The sequence below is a fragment of the Mustela lutreola genome, chromosome 1, assembly GCF_030435805.1.
Source record: "Mustela lutreola isolate mMusLut2 chromosome 1, mMusLut2.pri, whole genome shotgun sequence".
Classification (NCBI taxonomy): domain Eukaryota; kingdom Metazoa; phylum Chordata; class Mammalia; order Carnivora; family Mustelidae; genus Mustela; species Mustela lutreola.
In genome coordinates, this window is record NC_081290.1 from 2,034,667 (window position 1) to 2,054,274 (window position 19,608).

General features: G+C 44.6%; 1 protein-coding gene and 1 pseudogene across 5 annotated transcripts in view; both read left to right on the top strand.

The window, feature by feature from the left end:
• Window positions 1-19,608, top strand: part of PRKG2 (protein kinase cGMP-dependent 2) — a 97,945-nt gene that overhangs the window by 58,084 nt on the left and 20,253 nt on the right. For 3 of the 5 annotated variants that reach the window (XM_059154457.1, XM_059154373.1, XM_059154541.1), the window contains exons 10-14: window positions 142-240; window positions 1,622-1,775; window positions 3,657-3,793; window positions 5,862-5,951; window positions 7,951-8,092. In XM_059154457.1, coding sequence (XP_059010440.1) covers window positions 142-240; window positions 1,622-1,775; window positions 3,657-3,793; window positions 5,862-5,951; window positions 7,951-8,092 — 622 coding nt within the window. The remainder of the gene's footprint in view (window positions 1-141; window positions 241-1,621; window positions 1,776-3,656; window positions 3,794-5,861; window positions 5,952-7,950; window positions 8,093-19,608) is intronic. The other 2 variants (XM_059154694.1, XM_059154617.1) reach the window with 1 other exon arrangement.
• On the top strand, window positions 17,773-17,844 carry LOC131822811 (U4 spliceosomal RNA; annotated as a pseudogene).

The window sequence follows — 19,608 nt, forward strand, 5'->3', positions numbered from 1 at the left end:
ATTCTACATTTTGTGACAACTTTACTGTCACCTAAATTCTTGAAAAACCATTTACAAAGCCATCAATAATCATAACGAAGTTTTCTAAGAGCTTGAGGAAATGTCAAATTACAAAGGCACCTATGTATTTTATTCACTTAGAACATTCAACCAGACAGTCGGGACTTTTGAAGAACTCCAGAAATACCTTGAAGGGTATGTGGCCAACCTGACCCGGGATGACGAGAAAAGACATGCGAAGTAAGTGCGGCGGGGTCTTCTCAGGGGCACATGCCTCCTGGCAAGTGTGTGTGGTTCGCTCGGTGGTGACTGCTGCTGTGCCGCCACTAGAAAACAGTGGGCAGTTCTTTTAAATTGTGCTTCCACAAAGAGATGCCACTTACCAGTAGTATGGGTGGGATTTTAGTCTGTAAGTGGTCAGCTCCTTATTTGGGGTTGACAAGTAGTAATGTGAGGGAGACATTTCCTGAGAGGGGCCTTGGGAAGGGGATGCTTGACATTGTCTTTCAATGTCAAAAGGACGTTATTCAGAAATGAAGCGTATCTTGCCCATGGAGTTCAAGCAAGAATGCCAAGGCAGTAGAATAACCCATTCATCCTGATTCCAGGTAAAGAGTCATGGGGAGAGACAGAAGTATTTCAGAATATAAGCGAGCTATTACCCAGGGTTGTGTGTGTGTGTGTGTGTGTGTGTGTGTGCACGCACATGTGTGTGTAGGAAGGAGTTGGGTTGGGCTAAATATAGTGATATTTGTGAATAAGTTTGTGCTTCATAGAAAAACTATGTTGTAAAGTTTAAAATATTTGAAAATCCTTTACAGTTTGTAGAGTAAATACTTCAGCATATATTCACCAGGTAGGACTAACGAAGCTGGAGTCGAAAGTTTTAGAAAACTGACACTTGAGTTAAATTAGAACATTCAGTGAGGCCCTCCTAAGTTTTTTGCTTTTGTCTTTTTATGCAAGGGATATATTTGCAGTTTTTATGTCTTTAAAGGCCTTTTGTAGTAAGAACACTTCATGAATATATGTATAATACAGAAGTCAGAGCATTCTACCTTAATTAAAAGAGAAAAATTAGTATTTCCAAACAATGATATTTAGACATAAAGTAAGAAATATCTCTTTCATGTTTCACTAAGCAGTCATTCTGGTTCAGCCATGGAAAACTTCAAAATCTGACAAAAATAGCAAAACACAGCAAAGATTCTCAGTGTGGCACTCCCCTGTATGTACAGCCAAGGGAATGACTCACCGGTTTTACTTCCTCTCATTGACTCTTAAAAAAAAAAAAAAAAAAAAAAAAAAAAAAACCACGCACATATTTATTGAAATATGGTTTAAATACTACACGGTTCAGCTCTTTCTACCTCACTACCTCACACTGATTCGGTTTGATATTTATTCATCGTTCTGTGCATCAGTTTCTTTGTTTGTATATCCGGCCGTATTCCCTGCCAATGCAAGTGAAGCTGACCCTCTAAAAGTCGAGGTAGCCTTTGTAGCCACTATGGGCAGCAACCCTGGCAGAAATAAGACTGTTGCGTGAGTGGAATTTATGTGTGTCATGACTCTGGCTTGACTAAGGGGATGTGTGCCAAGTTTCACTTTTCTCACACAGGAGATCCATGTCTAACTGGAAGCTGTCCAAAGCACTCTCGCTGGAGATGATTCAGCTGAAGGAGAAGGTGGCCAGATTCTCCTCCTCTTCCCCATTCCAGAACCTTGAGATTATTGCAACACTGGGCGTTGGTGGGTTCGGAAGAGTTGAGCTTGTAAGGGGTTTACGTTTCAAGCATCTGAGAGAAGCCTTTTGACTTTTTCTTGTTTTATATTCCAGTGTTTCTTGGACGGACATGTGAATTGTTATTGCTCTCTTAAGTGTTGCTTTGAGCTGAAGTTAAGAAAGCACGTTTTTCACTGTGCGTGTTGTATGGTAGCAGGCCTGTGCTAATAAGTCACTTGTAGTAACGGAGCTGCTATTTCAGCTTCTGTGTCACATCCTTTTGTGAATTCTCGTCTTGGTTATAATTATCGGAGATGTACCAAGTAAGCGTCCCCAGAGACTCTAACTCGTTAAAACTGTACTTTTTAACAGGAAAATGTGTGCACACATACACTCATGGCACGTGAACTATTATATTACTAAAGAAAAGAGTGTGTCCAGTGGAAGTGTCCGAGAAATAAATCCTTACTATAGTTGACACAGCTCCACTGCCATGTCTGTATTTGGCTGCCATTATCCTGCCTTGGGTTGCTCAAGATTTTCTCTCTGGAAAAAAAGAGAAGATGACTGTAAGGGAATATCTGAAGAGCAGCCTCTGTACTGTTGACCAGGACAGCTGGGAACTTACGGCCTGACTTTGGCTGGCTTTTCCACTTCACCGCCTCTCTGAGCTTTACCACTAGCTTCCAAGGAGTAACCGAGCGGTCCTGTCGGATCCAGGGCTCCGGGGAAACGGGGGGATGGAGATCTGTGACCTCACCTGGGGACAGGTGACTCTGAACCTTTGGCTGTTCCCAAGCCCTTCTTCGCCCAGCAGATTTTTAACGATTCACTGTACCTTAACTTCGGGGAAGTTTGCTGACACCTTTGTCTGCTGGATGGCCACGGACATGAGCAGATCAGAAGTGCTGCCAGGAGACTCTGGACAACGCACTTCACCCCAGTCAATTCTCCCTCTCTGATGGGTGAGGGGGGAGGGGAAGAAACAATTTCTTCATAAGCCAAAGAGTATTTTTCACCTTTTTTTATGCCATATAGAGAGACAAGGGCAATAGCTATCTGCAGTGGTATTTTTCACCAAACATCCTGGCAAAAGGATTGAATTAGCAATTCTGAGATGTGGGTTTTTTTGTATAGTTAGATAATAATTGAAACAATAATTCCACCATTAGTTTAAAAATCCTGCATAGTACTAATGGCAAATGTGAAAAAATGTGGGGTGTGGCCAAATCTACAGGTTCATTACCTGCCATCTATCGTGTGCTGATGGAGGTGTAAGCCTGTCCGAGGACGTTTCTATAAAAATGTTTTATTTCCTTTTAAGGGAAAATTTTATTTGTCCATCTAAAGCAACAGGTTCCAAAAGAACTTTCTGTACTTCGGGAAACGTCCTAACTGTCTGCTATCCAGAAGGGTAGCTAGGGCTAGATGTGGCTGGCGAGCTTTTGAAATGTGACTAACGCAGCTGAATTTCTTACTTTAATTAACTTAAAATTAAACAACCTCATGTGACTAGTTGCTGTCATATTGGATACAGCAGCTATGGATTTTGACTTCATATGTTTTGTTTTGAAAATCAAAGAAGTGCCTATTAGGAAAGAACCATTTTTGGCAATTCTGGTCAAAGTTCTTCATATCAAACACTCAAAAGTGAATAGATTTCTAAACATTAAACCTAACTCGAGTTTGTTTTTCTTGTTCTAATGCAAACGTATTAAGACCATGTTCCAGATTTGTGAACTTTTCTGGAAATTGCAATGCAAGGATGTACACTTGGATAAAAGTTAGTTCCCAGAGGGGCACGTGGATAAAAGGGTACATACTGTTTAATGGGAAAGAAGTCCAACTCCTCATTGGTTAACTTGTTTTATATAGATATGGTGAACCTTTTTAATAACTTGATTGTGAGGGATTTTCTCTTCTGGTGCAGGTTAAGGTGAAGAACGAGAATGTGGCTTTTGCTATGAAGTGTATACGGAAGAAGCACATCGTGGACACGAAGCAGCAGGAGCACGTCTACTCAGAGAAGCGGATTCTGGAAGAGCTGTGTTCTCCCTTCATCGTGAAGTAAGTGACCATCCGGCCCCACAGTTTAGGACTGGGGACGCTTTCGAAAGTTTCCGCGTGAGAGCACAGAGCAGTGAAAGGAGGCCTCACTCTGAGTTCTCTACCCCTGTTGCAGAAACAGCTCACAAAATGGGAGAAGTCTGAAGTCTGCAGTCAAGCGTGCAGGTTTTTTATCCTTGCGAATGTGCTCAGGAGACTGTGTGTGTGTGTAGGGGTGTGTGTGGGAGAGAATATGAAATTGGTGTGGAATAACTTGAACTGATTATTTAATCCATACCTACTGCAGAATTTGGGAAGAAAAGAATTCATTTGAAACTGTCAAGGGACACATTGCTGTTAAATTTCTGCAAGAAGAGGCCTTTGGGTTCGTGTAGTCTTCCGGGGGCCCGGGGCATGATCCTAGCAGATCCGAGATGCTGGGCGATCCGGCTCCCCGGAGTCACTACTCCTCCTTCCCCAGAGTCGGGACGAGAATTCTGTTGTGCAAGGCCACAGTTCTCCTTACTTGTGAATTCATGAGTCTGTGGTGTAGGCCAGTGGAGACCTGCATTTTCATGCGGGTCATAGCCCTAGAATATAGTTTCGGTGGTTTCCAGGTGAGGCAGAGTGCCCTTACGGCGGATAGAATTTGTGTTTTGGATCAAATGCCTTGAGAGAAACTTCCTGCCTATCCATAGTCCCACACCCACTTTTTTTCAACATTAAAAGCGTTGAACCCAGGCAATGCTGGGTTTTCTAAGTATTTTTATATTAATGCGTTCCCAGAATGCCTCCCCCTTCTTCAATAATTCCTTAACAAACTATCATAAGCAGTTTCAGGACATGGCTTAGCTTTTATTCCTATTCTCATTTCCAGCTCTCTGCAGAGTGCCTGGCATAGAAGGAAATGATAATATAATAATAAATATCAATGTCAACATTGATTGAGAAATTAACATGTGCCAGACACTGCTGTAAGCACAATATATATGTGATATATCATATGTAATATGTTGAATATATATTTAAATAGGTTACATTTATTCTTCCTACTATATATGCAGATATGCAACATAAATTAATATGTGACTAACATAGAATCCAGTGAATGCATGTATTCATCTGACCTTTATGAGGTAACTGCGAGGTCAATGTTATGATCGAGCTCGAGAGCAGTCGTTAACAACCGGGCTGTCAGCTCGTGAACGGCGGCTCGGAGACTCAAGCCTGAGTAGTCTGGACTCAGAGCCCACGCTGAGCGGCTCTGCTAGATTGCTTCTGCTGGCGGCACACCATCGGGGTGCTCGGCTGGCACCCAGGGGTGCGGTACGGTACCCGGCCCGGGTCCACCTTGGGACTGAAGCTGTCATTCCTGTAGCTTCTGGGAGTGTTGTCAGCTGAGGACTCTAGCTCGGTCCTTTTCTGGTCACTGCTATCAGGTGATCAGAGCCCCCTTGCCCAGGATCAGACTCTGCTTCCAGGTGCAGCCCACATCCCACGAGGGCAGAGCTCCTTCAGGCTGAGGCTTTCATTGAAACTAGAGACTCCGTCGGAGCTGAACTCTCCTGCCACCCAGGCGTGTCTGTGCCTTATTCCTCCCCTGGGGGACAGGGGTTGTTCCCAGACAACTCTCCCTACTGAACTCACTGCTTATAGGTCTCTGTCTCACAGCCTTGTTTTTGAGACCAACCAGGGGATATAGGACATGGGTGTGACGGGAGCTCATAAAGGAGACGCAGGCAGAGGTCTCTGGGCTGCTGGAGGGAAGAGAAGCCGTATTGGAGAAGGGGGCCAAGGAGCTGCCGTAGCGGGCTCCTGGGCGTGTCTCGAGGAATGGATCTCGCTGTTACAGCGGAGCCGAGATGCAGAAGGTCAGTGTGTGTGGAGAGGGAGGCCAGTAAAGGAAGGAGCTCCCGTGTGCAGAAGCCAGGCAGGACGAACGCTCCGTGAGGGGTCCCGTGTGGCCGGAGGGCGTCCGGAGCCGGAGGAGCGTGTGTCCCAAGCGATACCGATGATGTTCTTAAGCAACTTCAAAATGCTTTTGAAACGAGATCTTTAATAACAACCATGTTTTCATGTGTCTTCGCAGATTGTATCGCACTTTCAAGGACACTAAGTATGTATACATGCTTCTGGAGGCCTGCTTAGGTGGGGAGCTGTGGAGTATATTAAGGGACAGGTAATGGAAAAGCATTATAAACATCGCGCCGTGTTCTCGCGTTTGGTCTCAAGGATGCTTTATTCACGATCCTTTAAAGAGACGTAAAGAAAGTCATTAAGAAGTTGTCCTAAAAAATATTATCATGTGATAACAGAGCAATGGTGGTATTTCTTCTCTAACGTTGGACCTATGCAATAGACACCGTAAAAGGTCGTTGGTCTTTTCCATATTAGGGATCAAAGAGTTGCAGCCCTCAAAAGAGAGTGAACGCTCCACAGTCCTGTGGTTAGTGCGAGGCAGGGTCGCTGGAAACCCGGAATCTCTGCGGGGGAGATGAAGAAGGGGTGGGGCAGGGCGAGGCAGGGCACGTCCTGCAAAGATTCAGGTTTACAGAAGGGCCGGTTTCTGCCGAATCGCAGCCTCCCGTGTTTAGTGAGCACCAGCAGTGTACAGGCCTCCCTCGTAGACAGTGTGGGGGCTTTCCAGACAGGGTGAACTTTCCTAACCAAAAGGGTAAAAGGTATATAAATTTTCCTCCAGTGAGTTTTGATCTTATTTGGGGAGGTAAGTTTTAAAACATTGCATTATTAGGTGTGTGAGCTAAATATGACAGAGGAGTTGCCGATTTGTAATTAACTGCCAAGTGAGAGTTGCAGATGGCAAGCTCGGAGGAGAGGAGGCGCGTAAAGATGTGATGAAAGAGGAAAGACCGGACCTAACTCCTAGAGAGGACCAGTGCTTTGGAAGGGCAGAGAGGAAGGGAAACGGATGTGTATGCAACAGGAAAGTGGAGATAGGATTATGTGTCTTTGGGGGTGTTTCACAGCCCAATGTGAGTAGAAGACAAGGTCCGCAGAAGAGGGGTGGGGAGGTGGGTTTGCACGAGGTTACGGAGGTTAATGCCGGGCCGGATGTGTGGGAGTGTCACTGGTCTGGGTGTCTCATCACAGTCACGTAGAGAGCTCTGCAAGGTAACCGTGCCAAGCCCTGATGCCAGATTATGATTTGGTTCACCTTGGGTGGGGTCTAGTGAATGACCTCCCCAACAGTTCTAATGGGCATTCATGGTGGAGAATCCCAGACCCAGGGAAGGGGAGACCTTTGAGCATCTGAGAAGAGATGGATGGGTCGTGTTAGAAATGTGCTGCTGGGTGGATCGGAGTGGGGAAGACCAGGCAGGGTGCGGAGACTCGGTGGAACCTACAGAAACATTTGCTCCCTCCACCTTTCCTTCAGCAAGCGGGTCTGTGTAGGAACGGGAGTCGGTGCTGTCTGCTGGGCACTGTGCCTCACTCTCGAAACAGCACTGTACAAGAAGTAGTAAACCCATTTCACAGACAGGGATCTGAGGCTCAGAACAGCCACACCACTTGGCTGAGGGCACAGTGATAGAAGAAGCAGGAGTCAAAGCCAGTAGAAACTCACCCCAAAGCCATACCCTTCCACAACTCCCTGCCACAAATCACCACGACGTTTTCATGCTGCGGTATGGAAACCCGCACGCAGTGCTGACACAGGGCCAGTCTAATATCAAGGCGCACGGAACAGGAAAGAGTTATGACCCCATTTCTGCATGGTTCTTGTTACATGCTATACCAACAGGAAATGAAAACGATCACTTGAGTCATTGTTGAGGCAAGCAGTAAATTACGGAAGTCTGCTTCAAGCGCTCCGTTAAAATAGTTGCATTTTCTCTAGAGTTTGCCACAAATATCTTAAAAAGTCTTGTTTTCTTATGGTTGTATTTTTCGTATCCATACATGATGACAAGAAACAATTGTTGGGATGGGGACGTTTTAATAGTAGTGAGGTACTTCTCATTTGCCTCAAGCATCCCCCTAAATCTCTTTACCGTCATCAGGCTCCCTCATGGGTGGTACGGAATCCTTCTTAGTGTCAGTGCCCTACAAAACACTTACTTTCATGGCGTAAAATTACCAATGCGATAGCTGACCCCTGGACCAGACCACGGATATGTGTGTCCAGAGTATTAAGAGGGGAAATGATCTCGTTGCAGGGGCAGCTTCGACGAAGCCACCTCCAAGTTCTGCGTCGCTTGCGTGACTGAAGCGTTTGACTACCTGCACCGACTAGGTATCATCTACAGAGACCTAAAGCCAGAAAACTTAATCCTAGATGCTGAGGGTTATCTTAAGTTGGTAAGCCAAGTTCTGTCACTTAGAGTGTCATAAGAGACATTTCTAAACACCAAAGTCATGTCACGGTTGCAAGTTACTTTTAATTTGGGGACAGCTGTTATTTCATCATGGGGAGGGTGTATGGCTAGGACACTGGCACCTTAATCCGGGGGGAAGTGTTAGAAGCACATTCTTTTTGGCCTGGGAATTTAATATTTCAGCCATACCCGTGACTGCTTGTAAGGACGTGTGTAATAGAACGCCTTTAACATTGGATTTGGTTAATATTTTGTATAATATATTTCAACAGGTTTTAATACATTCTTACTACATAGAGGGACCAGATCTAAGGAATAAGGAAAGTAGGTGACAATCTGTCTCCTGTCCCAAGATTGCCACTGTCTGTGTAGGGAGGAAAGATACACTTAGGAATGTTAGTACGATTTTTTTTTTTTTTTTAAATCTCTCTAGGTGAGAATCCAGGGCTGCGAATCACAACACTAGACCAGAGGCTCCTTGAGGACAGACAATTTCCTTGTTACCCATCTTTGTAGTCCTCTGAAGCCCAACACGCGTACACTCCCAGTCACACAAACCGCTCTCAGTGTGAATCTAGGAGAAACTGGGCCGTCGTGAGGGGAGGAGCCCAGGCACTTTGGACGTCAGGGGAACCCATGCAGACAGGGGTCGTCAGGAGGACCCATGTAGACGGGGGACGTCAGGAGGACCCATGTAGACGGGGGTCGTCAGGAGGACCCATGTAGACGGGGGACGTCAGGAGAACCCATGCAGACGGGGGTCGTCAGGAGGACCCATGCAGACGGGGGTCGTCAGGAGGACCCATGTAGACGGGGGTCGTCAGGAGGACCCATGTAGACGGGGGACGTCAGGAGAACCCATGCAGACGGGGGACGTCAGGAGAACCCATGCAGACGGGGCTCACGCTGAGTTTTCCTGAGTTTGTCTTGTCCGTGTGTCAAGGGCACGAAACCGTCTCTGAATGTAACATTTACAAAGAGATTAGAAGTTCACATCAGGACTTTCATACGTGGAAATAACACTAGCCGTCACCTTGTAAGTCGTTTAGTATGTTATGGGTCAAGACCTGGGCGAAGCGTTTTGCAAGTGACGCAGTTGACGGTAGAGACGGGCTTTGCCATCCACACGTTACACTGGGTAATGCAGCCGTAGGAATTAAACTCATTGTGTGTAATTGCTAAGCGATTTCTTTCCACAGAAAGGAGTAAAACAAGTCCTTTCATGTGTAATCTGGTGAACTTCCAAGAAACATTTTGATCCATTCAAGCTTTATTTTATCTGTGAAAGGCAGCTTTGAGAACTGGGGAGGGACTAACACAGGCCCGGTCGGCCCTCTTCTTCACAATTCCTTCATTGGCTGTGCCTCTTGCAGCTATTTATGGATAGCTTTGGAATATTCTAGAACCAAAGCCATCACGAGGGAGGCAGACTAGCCATTAGATTCATTTCTTTTTTTTTTTTTTTTTCCAGAGCTGTTTTTTAAAAATTGGAGAGCATATTTATTATACATAGCCATGGGGGGTCCATAAATATCTCTCCCGTCAGCCAGTGTTATCCATCCAGCTGACTCATTTGCCAACTAGCTAAACAACGAATGACAACTAAAGCCTTTAGAGATTAAAATGTACATGTTGAATATTTCCATTTCTAGCTATATGTCAAACTAGATAGGCTGAAATCCTCTCACTACCAAATGTCTAAAAATACTGAATGAAACACGAAAAGCAGTATTACACGCATGGCTGACTTCGTGAGACAGCACTGGGGTTCCCCCGAGGTTGGGAACCACGCTTGGACAGGAGTATAGCCTAGAACTCAAACATGAAGCTGAAGTCTTGTGGGCACCCAGTGATCTGAGATGGCCCAGATTTTGTAGCTACTGATTTTAGTAGCTGCACCTTTAAGAACAGTGGACCAAGTTTGGGACCTGGGCAGTGTGAGAAGTTGAATCAGAGAATATTTCCCAAAGCCAGCAATCACACAGATGACACTCTCAGAAAAATGGAAAGCAAGAAAAGATATCTAATTTAAAAAGACAGAGTACATGCAAGAAAACGTGCTTTTCTCATTATTGGGCTCTTGGTACAGAAGCAAAAGAGTCTCCTTTAAGAATTCTTGGCCATAGGCTTGTCTTCATGGAGGTTGGGTGCTTAGTCTTCTAAGATGGAAAACCCCATGCAAGGATTTGAGAATGGGTTCATGTTGGTAGGATGCCCAACTTTTCAAGAATCAATGTATATCCGTCTGGATGAACGTACTCTTAACTCAGGCTACGAAGAACTCCCAGGGATAAAGTTCCAGAGAACATGAGCTCACATTTTAAAACATAAGACAAAAAATATATAGGAGGGGGAGAAAAGGTACCATGAGCGTTATTTGGCAGGCAAATAAGTGCTTCATTATTGGAGTAATCAGATACAAAATGTAAAATAAACCCACCTAACACATCATTCAAAAATAAGAGAGGAAATGGCAAATGAGTAAGGAACAGAGGGGAAAAATCTAATTGGTTTAGAAAAAGCTAATAAATAAAACTTCTGTTAAGGAATTTAGAATATAATAATTGAAATAACAGATTTAAGGGAGTTTCATTAATGCGGGAGCAGCTTCCATTGGACAAATCTTCTTGGTGAGATTAATTATAATATGTATGTGAAAATATGTGGAGAGCAACAGAAAGTGGATATTTAAACCTTGAAAAAAGGGAATCATGCTGTGACAAATCCACATCCCTACAGCTGTTTAAGCCACTCATTTCAGGACACACCTTACTGTATGAGGCATGGGGATAAAATCTTTAGTTAACATCATACCTCGCAGTGAAATATTGAACATTTCCCCATTAGATTGTGAACAAGGTAAGAATATTTTCTTTCCACTTTTTTTCAACATTTTCATAGAGGTCTTAGCCAATGAAATAAACCAAGAAAAAGAAATGAAAGCTCACAGATGAGAAGGGGAGAAGTTGCCTGTCTTTATTTTCAGACAACGTGACTGTTTATGTAGAAAAGCCTAAAGCATCTATCAAAGAAGAACTAGAAGGAATGTGCATGATAATCAGTACAATGTCAATGTATAAATAAAATTAAAGTCACTTGAGTCAACATATAAATTAAGTCAGTATATAGATAAGAACTATTTTTCTATACTAGCAGGAAATATTTATAAATGAAATAAAAATACTATTTATAATAACATCAGAAATTATAAAATAAATTTGAATATATTTAATGTGTAAAATATATAAGACCTCCATACTGAAAACTACAAAATATTACTGAGAAAAAATATACAACTAAATGATAAGGTATACTATGGTTATGTATTGTATAATTCAATATTTGATACAGTGTCCATTCTCCTCAGATTAATTACAGATTTAAGGTCATTGTAATATAAATTAGAGCAGGTGCATAGAAACTGAGACATTTACTCTAAGATTTACACAGAAACACAGTTTAGAAAAGTTAATAACCACTTTGAAAAACGAAAAACAGAATTGAGGAATTTACAATATCTGACACTGTAAACTGTAGTACTCTAGGCAGTGTCACAACACAGGGTAAAAAAATAGGTTCAGGGTGCCTGGGTGGCTCAGTGGGTTAAGCCACTGCCTTTGGCTCAGGTCATGATCTCAGGGTCCTGGGATCGAGCCCCGCATCGGGCTCTCTGCTCAGCGGGGAGCCTGCTTCCCTCCCTCTCTCTGCCTGCTTCTCGATTTCTCTCTGTCAAATAAATAAATAAAATCTTTAAAAAAAATTAAAAAAAGAAAAAAGAAAAAGAAAAGAAAAATAGGTTCATCTAATGGAATAAAGTCCAGAGATAGACATAGAATCAACTGATTTTTAGCAAAAAGCAAAAAGCCAGTCTTCCCAATAGACGATGCTAAAACAGCTGGGCATGCGTATGTGGGACAAATGAACCTGCTCCCACCTCACACAAGATAGAAAAATTAGTTCAGGAAGGTAATATGGAAATATTTTCACAACATGGGGTAGGCAGTGATTTCTTAGAATACAAAGAGTATTAATTTGTATTAATTGTGTTAATTATAAAAATTTTAGTTACTATAATAAAAATATCATAGACTGGGTGACTTAAGCAATAAACACTTATTTCTGACATTTTTAAAGCCGAGGAAGTCCAAGATCAAGGTGCCTGCAGATCTGGTACCTGTCTGGTCAGGACCCACTGCTGAGTTGGCAGAGAGCTGCCTTCTCATTTTCATGCACGAGAGAAAGACACACACACACACACACACACACACACACGCGCGCGCGCGCGCACACTGAGTTTGGAGGGAGCTTTCTTCTTCTAAGAGTTCCTAATCACATTATGAGGGCTGGACCTCATGGCTTGGTTTACCTCCCAAAGGCCCTACCTCCATATGCCATCACATCAGGGTTTAGGGTTTCAACTTACCAATTTTGGGGAGACACAAACATGCAGTCCATAATAATTGGACTTCATCAAAATTAAAAACTTCTGGTAATTAAAATACTTTAGGGAAATGAGTTGTCATGCCACAGACTGGGAGAAAATATTTGCAATACACATTTATGTGACAAAAGACTTGACTCTATTGGGAAATACATAAATAACTCCTACAGTTCAATAAAAAAAAACCCAATTTTAAAAAATGGTCAAAGGTCTTGAAAAATCACTTCCCAAAAGAAGGCATAGGAATGATCATTAAGTCCTACCAGACATCATCAAGGAAAGGCAGAGTAAAACTACAAAAGGGAACCATTTTATAGCCACTGAAATGACAACAATTTAAAAGACTGGCAATACTCAGGGTTGGTGAGGACTTTCTCCTAAAGTCCTAGGGGAGAAAGAAAACTGTTTAAAGAACAGTCTGTCTGTTTTATATTGAGGTTATGGCTAACCTGTGACAAAAATTAAACTTCCAGGGAGGAACTTCACTTCTCAGTATTTGTTTAGGAAAACTGAAATCATGTCTTCCAAAATCTTGGGCAAGAATGTTCATTACAGGGATGCCTGGGTGGCTCAGTCAGTTAAGCATCTGCCTTCGGCTCGGGTCATGATCCCAAGGTCCTGGGATCAAGTCCCGCATTGGGCTTCCAGCTCAGTGGGGAGCCTGCTTCTCTCTCTGCCTCTGCTGCCTCCTCTGCTTGTGCTCTCTTGCTCGCTCCCTGTCAAATAAAAATCTTAAACAAACAAACAAGAATGTTCACCACAGCTTTATTGCTAAAAGTCCTCAAATCAGAAACAGCCGAAATATCCATCAGCATCCAATGTCTGGGCGCGGCGGCAGTATGTCAGCCACGGGTCGCTGCTCCGCGACAGACAGGCCTGGACGGCTACCGGCAAGTGTGCGTGGCCTTCGAAACCTGTGTGGAGCGGAGGCAGCCAGAGACAAGAGTGTCTGCTGCATGATCACGTTTGTCCCCGTTCTAGAAGCCACAGTAGAAGTCAAAACAGTGGTTGCGAGTGGGAGAGCCGTTGGCCTGGAAGAGGTACCAGGGACTTGCTGAGGGAATGAGTGTGTCTCCGTCTTGACTCTGTGGTCATTTGGTCCCGTGTATAATCGGCATCAAAACTCAGTGAACTGTTTGCGTATCCTCGTGTATAAATGACACATCAATCTGAAAAGTGTAACAGGCTCAATGTCAGAGGAGTCGCAAGTTAAATCAGTTCACTAGACGATACATTTAATTTACACAGAGTGTCACATAGAGACACTCAAAGGTGAAAAAATAAGAGAACAGAGTGAGAAGTTCTTGAAATTATACATTGGAGTCCAAGATAAAAATAATGATAGAAAATCAGGAGAAAGCAGTATTTAAAGAAACAGTGGCTGAAAATTTGGGGGGAGTTACAAGAAACATCAGGTAAAGGAACCCAAACAAATCCCATCTGGGACAAACTGTATTTGCTGTGGCTCCTACCTTTGGGTAACAAATCACTCTGAAATGTAACATCTAGAACTACAAGAATCATTTGTCATCTCTCGCAGTTTCTGTGGGTCAGAATTTGGGGAGTGGTTCAGCCGGGTCGTTCTGACCTGAGGTGATCCATGAATTTTCGGTCCGATGTCGGCTAGGGCTTGTCTGGGGTCGGACCAGGGCATCCACATCCAAAGTCCCTTACTCGTGAGGCTGGGAAGTTGATGCTGGCGTTATCTGGGGGCACCGTGGCCTCTTCAGAGGTCGAACGTTGTCCTGTCTTGACAGCTGGCTTCCCTCAGAAGGCGTCATCCGAGAAGACACTACAGCGCTGTGTAAGACCTACTCGCAGGGTCGCATCTCAGCGTTTCCCCTATGTCCGCTGGTCCCATAGGGCCAGCCCTGGTTTACTGTGAGATTCATTGTGGGGGGACAACAAAAACAGAGTATTAAAAGCTATCAAGGACGAAAGACAGTTTACGTGGAAAGGAGGAAAACTTAGGCTTTCGGTTGACGTCCCAAGAGCAACCAGAGGATCCAGAATGCAGCGGAGGAGTAGTTTTAAAATTCTGACAGAAAATAACTACGAAACTTGAATTGTTCAGCCAGGGAGACTCTCCTCCAACAGAGTAGAAATAAGGGCGTTTTCAGACCAGGATGAAGGGCTGACCACCTTCACAGGGGGATGCGCTTGAGGGAGTTGAAAAGTGATCCCTGGTGAGGATCCGAGATGCAACCTTAGGAAGATGGAAAAGAAGGTTGGATGTGTTCGCAGGACGGAGGAGAGGCCGGGCGCTCACCCGGCCGTCGGGCAGCGAGAGCGAGGAAACGCTGAGCAGCAGCACCACAAGCAGGAGTCGGTACAACTGGAATTAAAGCGGGAGAAAATGCTGGTCGTCCTCAAAGGAGGCAGCAAGAGGGACACAGAACACCCAGGAGCAGAGAGACCTGGGACGTGCGTAGACGTTCACAGATCACAACCGAGGACTGTCCAGCAGCTTTAGAAAACGGCGTCGGCTGCGCGGTGTTTGTAGGAGACGGAGCTGAGGCACGAGGCTGCAGGAAGCTGGGAGCAGAAAGGACTGAGGAACATACGCCTGGGAATCGCCAACGGGTTGAGACGCGGTTTTCATTATGAGGGAAGGGGGGGTTGCCGGATATCAGGAAGGATTGTCCTTTGAGGGCGAAAGATTCTTTTTGCCGAGATGATATAAAAATCCCGATCTTTTATTTACCTACTAAAATGTTTCAAAAATAAGCAGAACTCGAAAGAAGTAATAAGGAGAAATGAGCCACTATAGGGGACTTTAATACTCCGCTCGGAAACCGACGGCGCATTCCGACTGAGAAGCTCGACAGCTTTCGGAGATGTGCGCAACACGATTAATAAACTTGATCCTATGAGCTGATAGAATATTATTCCCAGGAGTTGAAGGACACAAATGAACGAGATGTGTTCATCCATTAGGGCCGTTAAGCAAGTTTCAGCAAACATGAGAAACCGGAGTTGGGCCGCCGGCCGGCAGCCCGGCCGAGCCGCTCCCGCCACAGTCCCTGAGGGGGTTGTGTCAGGATGGGGGCAGCGGAGGTGCCTGGTGACGGCACAGCGAGAATGCACACCTGGGTGACGACTCCGGCTGTCCAGCCTCGGGCTTCAAGTCCTCAAGGATGAAAGGCTCCGTGTAAGGCTGAACTTGGCCTCCTTCCCCAGTTTGGATTAAATGGTGTTTTTCATCTTCCTACATCACTTCTTGGAGTATCTGTGAGGGATCAGATATCTAAGGACAGAAAGAAAGGAGCAGTGTGTGTTTGTTTGTTTGTTTGTTTGTTTACCGGCAAAGCGCGGCCGGTGAAAGCTTGGGGAAAAGACCCAAGTTAGAGAAAGGTCTGGGTTTTGGAGGTGTCCCTCTAGAGGCTGTGAAGGTGTGCCTTTCTGTGATAATACAGAGAAGGACTTTGTAGTGTGCAGTGAAGAGCTCATTCTACTCTTCTTCCCCAATTTACCGTTGAGATGGCCGGCCAGATCTGTTCCCAGGTGAGTCCTCACTGGTCCAAGCTGTCTCTATCAGTAAAAACACGGAGAGGCGAGCAAGCGTTAGCAGACTTTACTAAAAGAACACCACATCGCCATCTCTCCTCTGCCCATCCAATGATTTCCGGATTCTTTCTCCACTTTCAAGGCCAAGAAAAGCTGATGTCGGCAGTAATGATTCAAAGTCTTTCTCTTGGTTATCATGAATGCATCCAGGACAATAATAAGGTGTAGGACAGTAAGGAGTCTAAAGAAAAATCCGTCTTGTTCTCAGCCTGAGCAGAATTCGTGTTGTAGTTTCACATCTTGGGTTTGCTCAGCAGAAAAGTTGGTAGCAATTCAAGAGATCAATAAACATTCTATATGGTCATGCTCTTAGCTCATCGCTCATCAATAAATGTTCTGTATGTATGGTTGTGCTGTGACCTCACGTGAGTCATCCTCTCACGTGGTCATAGAGGAACTTAACCCTGTAAGTGAGTATTATATAAGAAAATACAATGTAGGACACATTAAAAGTTGATATTGTTGCCTGCTTCTTTATGACCTATGTTCCCCTCGATGCGAATAGCCCCATGAGGGCAGAAACCATGCTATGGTGTTTACTGCCAGACTTAGAACTTTGTTTTCATATAAGAATGAATCAAAGGTCAGAGGGGCAACTTCCAGCTCGCTCTGCTTGGGATTCGTCTCTAGTTCGCATTCTTCCTCTTCCCTCCCCTACTCACGCACTTTCTCCTTCTCTCTCTCTCTCTCTCTCTCTCTCTCTCAATCTCTGAAATAAATCTTTAAGAAAAGAAAATGGAAGGATCCTATGTCCCTGACCTACTGCTTAGAGATCCCCCTACTGCTCAAGAAAATTCATTTTGAGAAGTAAATTAATGTAGGACTTAGGCATTTATACTTCCTGAGATATGTTTGTTCAACAGTAGCTCTAGCATAACCCTAAATCAGAAAGATGTACGAGGTTTCAAAATAGCAAGACTCAACATCACAAAGATATGAATAGTCTCCAAAGTCACATACCGATTAGATACACTTCGGTGGGATTCCATCGAAGCTTTTCATGAAGTCTGGCAAACCGATTCTAAAGTTTGTGTAGACTAACCGAGGGCCAAGAATAGCCAAGGCATTTATGAAGGCCAACGGAGCGGACAGGAGGGACTTCTCGTACACACCAGAATTATAATGACTCAGGCGGAGGGAATGCAAATTAAAACCGCAGTGATTTAATACTGACCCATGTCAAAAATGAAAGTTGCTCTCCCTAGAGGATCGCGAGGACATAGGGCCACCAACCGGAACTCAGCCTTGTTGCTGGGGAAGGAGGGGTGGGCGGCAGGGCAGTATGATCCCTAGTGAAAGTGACTTGATGACGTGTGGTGACATTGAAGACATCACATCTTTGATCTTGTGATTCTACCATCTTACATGGACCTCTGCTAGGTAACGTGGAGAACAATATTGACGCATTTTTGTGGAAGCGCACTCTCAGATACAAGGCGAATGTCCATCAGGAGCAGAACGGACCAGAAAATCATTGCATGCTAATTCGGTGCTGTATGATACAGCAATGAAAATAAATGTGCTCCAATATCAATTAGATTCACAAAGGTAATTTTAAACGACATTAGGCAGTTTGCCCAAGAAGAGATGTAAGATGTATCTAAAGTTTTTAAAAACAAGAACTTATTTTACTTAAGGATCTGAAATGTGTGGTAAGCTTTGTGCAGTGGCAGTATCGTAGCCAATGAGGTTTATCCGAGGCGCAATTATTGCTAATTGAAATGTGTGGTAAAATTAGAAAGGAATGCGAGTACCCAACGCACACCAACGTCAGGGGAGCGGTGACCTCTTGGCAATGGTCAGTGGGACGCCGGGGAAGGAACACACAGGGCTTCTGCACCGACTGCTCGTTAACCTGGTGATGGCTCCGGGGTCCTGCTTTTCTGCTCAGGCTTTATAACCTGCATGCAGGTCATGTTATATGCTTCAAGCTTTTTCTCACCTGACCAATGAAATTATCAGCTCCCACTGCATCCTGTCTGCCAGACCCTTATTAGTTGTACTTATTAAGTAGCGATTAAGCTTTTCCCACCAATGTGCTGAATGTATGTTGCTGCTTTCCTCTTAGAAATCTTCCACTTCCTTCTCAATTTATGTTTAACGGGAAGGTTCCCTTCGGAGCCTGGTTCGAGCCTCCCCTCAAGCATCCACGGCCTTCTGAGAGTCTCATTTTCTGCTCTTGAACACGGGGATAACCGTCCCTCGCTCCCCGAGCTGTTGTGAAGATCGCACATATACATGAACATGTGCATTTACATATCTTTTCGACACTGGTGTGAACAGTTATCGCTTCATTCAGATTTCTTCACCAGACAGGTGTTGAACATCTGCTGTGTCACAGACGCTGTCGGGGTTACAAAGTGAGTAGGATGTACTGCGGCTTCTCCTCAAGAAGCTAGAGTTCCTCGCACACGACTGCAGGATTTTGCCCCAAGGACGTAACTGTGGAGTAGAAACAGTGTTAAAGCACCTCGGAGGAGAAAGGAACTGGTTCTGTAAGTTCAAGGAAGGCTTCAAAGAGGAGGTGGCCTAGGAGATGAGCCTGCAGAGATTTTTGGGTCTGAGTGCCCCTTCAGCTGGCTCCCTTTCTAGTAAATGCACTGAGAATCCGGGGTGAGTCACCACTCCCCCACGCAGAGTGGGCTGTGGCCCTGAAAGACGCACGCCTTCGCCACCCTTGCTTCGCTCCCGCCCCTGGAAGCCGTCGCCGCTGCCTGTGTGGGGGGACGGACTTCAACATCGCAAGGACATGAAACCGTCTCTGGTCGCTGCACACGGGATACACATTCCACTGTACCCTTGTCTAGACTTGGGTAAAGTAGGTGCCCTGAAAACCCCACATAAATATTTTTTTGGAAAGTTATGTCCCCATGAATCATTTGGCTTAATTAGACTGGTCATTTTGTATCCATGTTTTATGTGACCAAGAGAACCAATAGCTGACAAATCTCCTGGCCCAGAGAGAAACCGCTGGGAAAAAGCTAATACTGACCGGACACAGGCTCCAGCAAGCCACATGCTAATTTTTCTATTTCTGAATGATGCAGCCACCACTGCAGATTTAGAAGCATCTTAAAACCTTCTAGTTCATTAAGGTTTTTGGAGATTTAATGTTTTTAAGCTCTCAGCATCATGTAAGCCGACTTTCATAATGGAAATTTGATAGAGGCAAGAGAAAGCCTGTGTATAGCTTCTCTGGATATTCTAGAAAGATCTGTTTTGTGAGTAGAATTTTCTAAAAAAAAGTGTGGGTCTGTTTTCTTGCCTTCTAGAAGGATCCTTTAAAACTGGTCAGGACATGTATAACCTTCTCTCAGTCCTTAGTGGCTTCTTAGACCAAAAAAGTCTCTGCAGTTCTTTCTGGGGTTTACCAGGCCGACGCAAACTCGGCCCTCACTTCCCGTCTGTCTTCCCGCACACGCAGTGGCCCAGCCACACTGGCCTTCGTCCGATCCTTGAACTTACCACGCACGTTCCCGAAGGCGAGGGCC